A 7222-nucleotide genomic window follows, 5' to 3' on the forward strand; every position below is an offset into this window, starting at 1 on the left:
GGTCTTCAACCTTGGGGTCCTTGGGGTTTTCTTTTTCTTTTTTAACTTCCTTTTCTTTTTTTTTCTTCAAAAATGTCAATTTGTCTATAAACTAATTGGCATTAGTATTGTGCATAATAACATGGTGTGTTTATACATATTTTGTAGAGAAAGGTTCTTTTGCACACCTACTGGGACAGGTGCGTATAGGAGTAGGCAACTATTTTTTCATGTTTATACATATGAAACACAATTTTATACATAAATATACAATATATGTGGTAGCCCCGCCCTAGCCCCTAGGGGGTCCCTGCTCCATCTCCCCATCAGTTTGGGGGTTCCTGGCCTGAAAACGTTGAAGACCCCGGGTTTAGAGTGTATGTTATGCAGAGAGACTCCTTTATACACTGGGTCAATAGTATACAGATACTTCATTCCTATTGTGGGAATGATTTTTAGTTTATTCTAATGTTTTACTTTATGTCATATAATTAGTATGCATAATTTGCCATGCATGTTCAATGTCCAGAACCACATCAGAACAGCAATACTATATCTAAGAGTGTCGTCATGCCCTGTTGGAGAATGCACATCCACACATCAACCCTAGCTCAGTTAAAGATCCCAGTTTTGGGTTTGAATCCACCACGGACCGCGGTACATCCAGCTTTGTCGAGCATCTATCTATACAAACATTATTGGCTTGTTACATAACAAAAGTCACATGCAGTGCAGGTGCAAGAGTATGGAAGTAACCCAAAAAATAAATACCAAAATGAAACAAATAAAACAGATCTGTTCAGAAGGATATTTTTGCTACAAAAGCAAAAGGAGGGAAGAAACTTTTTCAACAAGTAAAGCTTGTTGATAAAGGTTTTCACCGTTGAAAGTGTTTGAAAGTGTCCAAAAATCACAATCTGTAACTATAATAACACTCCACAATCATAATCCGTGGAAACCCTTGATCCACAGCCTGGGGCCACAATCACCATCAGACCTCCAGCTTAAAAGTTTGCTCACCTCGCTCTGATTAAAGTAAGGAGCCCTTGCATGAAACTAGTTGTGACACTGCATTCCTTTAAATCTTGTCATGCCCTTTAATCCTTATCTAATCACTCATCATCATGTACGTACAGGTACATGATGGTTTTGACTCTAATCTTTCTTCTAATCGTTCCATTGGCACACCTTGCATCACAACTATACACGGTCTAAGACCTTCTCATCATGATAGAAGATTTCTCATCAAGATATCACCGTAAGGGAAATAAACCACAACTATCTAAGCTACCATACCAATCCAAAAAATAGTTTTGGTTTGGTAAGGTAGAACTGGTAGAACTTGATCTCCTCCTGACCTCAAGTAACACTGTTCTCTGAAAAGCCAGCAATCTCAATCTCAAGAATTTTCCTTAATTTTTATGCAGTGAGCAAGTCTTTTTCTGCCAGTTTTCCTTTATGTTTTTGAGACCACCGCACCTGCAGCCAAAGGACAAAGGGCACACCAGTTTTCCCTGTCCTTTTACGACCCAATTATTAAAATCTCAAATACGGAATAGACTTCCATCATGACACATGTAATGCCTGTCTTAGCCACCTGGCAGTCTTAAGGTTTTCCTCAGAATATACAGTAGGTATCCTTTTTAACATCTAAGTCGCCCTGTGCTTGTTGTTGGTGATGACCAGTCTCCAGATAATGAATCCGTTGGCTGGCTTAATGCAAGGACATTATAGTGCTGCAGACTCTACTATCGTGGAAAGACACCAACACAGGTTGTAGCACAGGACACCACGAAGGGTTAATCCGCCCCTGCGTGCGTGCACGCGTACGTGTGTGTGTGCATGCGAGTGTGTGTGCGCGTGCGTGCATGTATGTGTGTGTGTTCTCTTCTTAAGCCAGGGTTGTAGCCAGTGGTGTTGGTGTAAAGTAACTATAAGTCCATTTACTCAAGTACTGTACTTAAGTACAATTTTGATGTTTTTTTTTACTTTACTGGAGTATTTCCCATTTTCAATACTTCTACTCCACTACAAATATTGTACTTTTACTCCACTACAATTATTTGACAGCTTTAGTTACTAGTTACTTTGCAGATTTAGATTATTATCACAAAACATACATTAACCACTGCAGCCCTATATATATTTTGGCCATTTGAAAATAGTCAATCTACAAGCTCACAATGCGTCACATTGTGAGCTTGTAGATCTGGTATTTTCAAAAGATTTGTATACATTATGAAGTATGAACTTACTTTTGGTACTTTAAGTATATGTTGATGCCAATACTTTGGTACTTTTACTCAGGTAAATTTTGGTTACCAGACTTTTACTTATATCAGAGTATTTCTACATTTCAGTATTGATACTTTTACTTAAGTAAAACATTTGAGTACCTGAAGCCTATTGGAGGAACGCAGAGCAACAGGCTTTCCCACAAACACTGACACACGTTGGTAGAAAATTAAATATTCATGAGCTTGTGCTGAGCCTCAGTATATAAAGCTGAACCATCCGGTCTGCCACATTCTCATCCACCACAAGGATGAAGGCTGCTGTTACTCTGCTGCTCCACCTGGTGGCGCTGGTGTTGTGTTTGTCTAGGACAGTGGTTCAGGGACAGGATGGTGTACTCTCTCCCTGCACCAACAACGAGTTAGCCGAAGATCAGACCAGAAGACCCGAAGGTGATTATTTAAATGACTATACATTTTTTATTCATGTGTTTACAGCATACATGGCAACTGGCTGCCCGGGGGCCACATGCGGCCCCCACCTTCACTTAATGCAGCCCGCTGGTTAATATCAGAATACTGATATATTATTGATTTCAGCTGTTACAATTGCAAACATGAGCCGCTTTAATTACTTCAGTCTATGTTAGTAGCATAATGACTAGTATTACAATTCTATTGTCTTTTTTATGTCCAATGTATTTGTATTTAAGTTAATAAAGTTAACATAAGTATAACTAAATGCATTTGAAATAAAATTAAAAAAAAACTTTTCAGGATTCCAATTCAAAAATAGCACAAAAAAAAACAGAATTCCAATTCAAAAGTAGCAGATCTACAAGCTCAAAACGCGTCGCGTTTTGAGCTTGTAGATCTGCTACTTTTGCTACTTTTGTGTGACATAGAATGGCCCGACAGTATATGCAATGTGGCCCTCTGGAGTGAGTGTGGAAATATAGTGGCCCTCCCTCTCCATCATCAAAGTTGCATCACCCCTGCCCATATCCACAGCAGAATGACACGTCCGTGCTGTATCCAGTCTGGTTGACATGTGACGTTGCTCCATTATGTTTACTATATAAAAAAGGTTCTCTGTCTTCGGCCCTGAAGACGGAGAACTCAGGTGAATTCATCTTATATAAACTTTAAACTATGGTTCTGCTGAGAATAACATTGTGTGTATCCAGTCTTTTTTGTCTCTGCCAGGCTGGAGATATGTTTTTTCTCCTATCTGTCAGTGTGTCTGTCTGTCTGTCTATCTGTCTGTCTGTCTGTCTGTCTGTCTGTCTGCCTGCCTGCCTGCCTGCCTGCCTTAAAATGCAGAGAACACATTAAGACTGTATATGCCAAATATACAGTGACAAATACCACAATGGAGTGTGGACTATATTATTATTATTATCTTTAGCTTTAAAATATGTAGCCTACTGCTTCAACTAACAACCTACCTGTTTTATCCGTATTTTTTGTCTTTATTACATTTTTGTACTTCTCTTGTTGGGGTTGTTGTTACAACTTCCTTTTGGCAAACCTCCACCAGAATTGAAACACATTAGTTTCTTCCTCATGCCATCACTGATCGTTCAACATGGGTGTGACTTGTTTATTGTTGCCAGTTTCCTTCTCTTATCCACCATCATTTTATGGAGGTACACACACTAACAACTAATAGCAAAATATTATAAATAATAAATACATATATATATATATATATATATATATATATATATATATATATATATATATATATATATATATATATATATATATATATATATATATATATATATATATATATATATATACGTAATTCAGGTGTGTGTGTGTGTGTGTGTGTGTGTGTGTGCGCGTTGTTGCAGTTCTGTTGCCGGCTCTAACGGTCCACTCTGCTGCTTGTTGGGATCTGAGCCTGGTTCTGGACTGTGAGGAAATCGTCAACAAATTCTCCACACAGAGCGGCGTGTACACCATCTACCCCAATGCTACACCTGCCCAGGTCTACTGTGACATGGACACAGATGGAGGGAAGTGGACGGTCATCCAGAGAAGAGTGGACGGCACTGTGAACTTCTACAGACCCTGGGCTCAGTACAAGGCTGGGTTTGGAGACGCATCAGGTGAGCAGTGGTACTCAAATGTTTTACTTAAGTAAAAGTATCAATACTGCAATGTAGAAATACTCTGTTACAAGCAAAAGTCCGGAATTCAAAATGTACTTGAGTAAAAGTAAGAAAGTATACTTAAAGTACCAAAAGTAGAGAGTACTCATTATGCAGAATGTCCCATTTTAAGTTTTCATAAATATATAAAATATATTATATAAAAATATATAAAAATCTTTTGAAAATAGCAGATCTAAAAGCTCACAATACGTCGCATCGCGACGCATTGTGAGCTTGTAGATCTGCTATTTTCAAATGGCCGAAATGTATATAGGGCTGAAGTGGTTAATGTATGTTTTGTAATAATAATCAAAATCTACAAAGTAACTAAAGTTTTCAAATAATTGTGGTGGAATAAAAGTACAATATTTGGATCTGAGATGAAGTAAAATGATTGAAAATTGGAAATACTCAAAATACCTCAAAATTGAATTTAAGTACAGTACTTAAAGGAAGACTTCACCCATTTTCAACCTATCTTCATATAATTGGTCTTCACTAATGCTCATGATAAAATGGTACCATTTTTTTCTACTGGGTCTGTGTCTCAGAGGAGGGCTGTGGACAGTTCAGAAACCTGTCTACCAGTGACATCATCGATGGGGAATACAAGCTAATAGAAACTCCAGGCTTTCCATTCCTGGAAAGTTGCAATGCAATAATAGAAGCCATTGTTCTCGCGTTAATAAAAATCGAAATAAAAAATGTGAAATCTTGTTGGAAAAAAAAAATCCTGCTTAACGATGATGTCACTGGTAGACGGGTTTCTGGACTGTCCACAGTCCTCCTATGAGACACAGACTGAGTAGAAACAAATTGTACCATTTTATCATGAGTATTAATTATATGAAGATAGGTTGAAAATGGGTGAAGTCGTCCTTTAAGTAAATGCACTTAGTTACTTTCCACCTCTGCAGGTGAGTACTGGCTGGGACTGGACAACATGCATCTCCTTACCCAGAACAAAACATATCAGCTGAGGGTGGACATGGAGGACTTTGAGGGAAACACAACGTTTGCCTCTTACTCCTCTTTCTCTGTGGGTTCTGAGGCTGATGGCTACAGGCTGCAGGTTGCTGGCTTCCAGGATGGAGGAGCAGGAGACTCACTGACCTATCACAATGGAAGTAAATTCTCAACCTTTGACAAAGATCAGGACGAGTCGACTAGCAAGAACTGTGCAAGTTCTTTTTACGGTGCGTTTTGGTACGCGTCCTGTCACCGTGCCAACATCAACGGTGCTTACCTTTGGGGACAGACGGCTCAATATTCAACCGGTGTAGTCTGGAGAGAGTGGAAGGGTCATTATTACTCCCTGAAAGCTGTAGCGATGAAGATCAGACGTGTTCCTTAAAGGGGTGCATGGTGCCATAGTTTTGCACTTTTTCTGTTTTTCATGTGTCTATGAGGTTGATAGAACTTCATTAAGCCCCCTGGTGGTGTTTTTATGGTGTTTTATGTCTTCTCTGACTATTTTGACTTTCTATCTGGAGGCTGAAACCTTGAGGGTCAAACGTGCCAATAGAAAAACAGCGCTTTAGTGACATAGTAAAAACATACCCTCCCCCTCATTATCATAACACAACAGCATGAGGAGGCGGAGGGACTAGGACAGGTGGGTGGTGCTAAGGTGGTGGAGGAGGGGCTAAGGTGAGAACCAGGTATACTTAATGAACTGGGGCGTGTCCACATAAAAACATAATTTTAACAATCCTCCTAGTATAACCATAATACCTGATGATCATGTTTTAGGGGGGGGGAAATCACTGAAAATCACGGCACCCCTTCTTTAAACATGTTTAGGTTCACATGCATATATTTTTGAAAAGCACAGCCGTGGTATAAAAGGTATGATGCAACCAATATTTACTCTTTTTCATGGTTTGAATTATTTTTAGTTTTTTTTTCTCTTTGTGAATTAATCCTAAACTCATACAGATATCTGTATTGTATCACATATTAGTACAGTGGTGACCTGTCAGGGCTCTTAAATAAATAAATAATCCAAGCTGTTGAATGAATAAAGAGATGTGTATTTGGTATCACTTTACTTAAAGGTCGGGTCTATAATGCATTATAATCACATTTACAATGCATGATAAGGCTTCATAACACTCGTTATGAATGTTTATAATGATGCATAACGACTTATAACAAGGTATATGAAGTATTTATAAGTGCTGGTCATCATACTACATTATTAACCTCAGCAGAACAGCACATTATAACTACCATGTTTAGTCAGTTATAATGAAGTGTCTTAATACGTAAAGACAGTGTGTTTATATAAGTCTGTTTTACTAAGTATAGAGGGTCTAAGTGTTTAGAGCAGAGGTCTTCAACAGGGGGTCTGCGACCCGAGGGGGTCCACGGAGGTACTGCAAGGGGTCCGCAAATTTGTTGTTTGATTAAACACTATTTTTGTTTAATTATTATTTTTTTTTTCTCTTCAAAAATGTAAATTTGTCTTTAAACTAATTGACAATTGAATGCACAATAACATGGTTTGTTAATACATACTTTGTAGAGAAAGGTCCTTTTGCACACCTACTGGGACAGGTGCGTAGGAGCAGGCAACTTTTTTTTCATGTTTATACATATAAAACACAATTTTATACATAAATATACAAAATATGTGGTAGCCCCCCCCCCCCACCCCCCCCAGCCCCTATCCTATGAGGTAGGGGGTCCTTGCTCCATCTCCCCATCAGTTTGGGGGTCCCTGGCCTGAAAACGTTGAAGACCCCTGATTTAAAGGGATAGTTCACCCCCAAAATGACATTTTCGGTACCGGCAGCGGTACCGGAACCGCTGCCTATACTGGTCATCAAATTATTGGCTTAGGAA

At 38.8% G+C, this 7222-nt stretch overlaps 1 protein-coding gene across 1 annotated transcript; it reads left to right on the plus strand.

Moving 5' to 3' along the window:
* Positions 1-2524: 2524 nt before the first annotated feature.
* Positions 2525-6425, plus strand: LOC308078065 (microfibril-associated glycoprotein 4-like; the record flags this gene model as incomplete). The annotated part of the gene is made up of 3 exons (XM_080419125.1): positions 2525-2666; positions 4073-4330; positions 5293-6425. 3 exons carry the CDS (start codon positions 2525-2527, stop codon positions 5727-5729), a joined length of 837 nt encoding a protein of 278 aa, XP_080275251.1. The 3' UTR covers positions 5730-6425.
* Positions 6426-7222: the final 797 nt, after the last annotated feature.

Source organism: Gymnoscopelus braueri (assembly GCF_963280865.1).
Source record: "Gymnoscopelus braueri genome assembly, chromosome: 22".
NCBI classification, from domain to species: Eukaryota; Metazoa; Chordata; class Actinopteri; order Myctophiformes; family Myctophidae; genus Gymnoscopelus; species Gymnoscopelus braueri.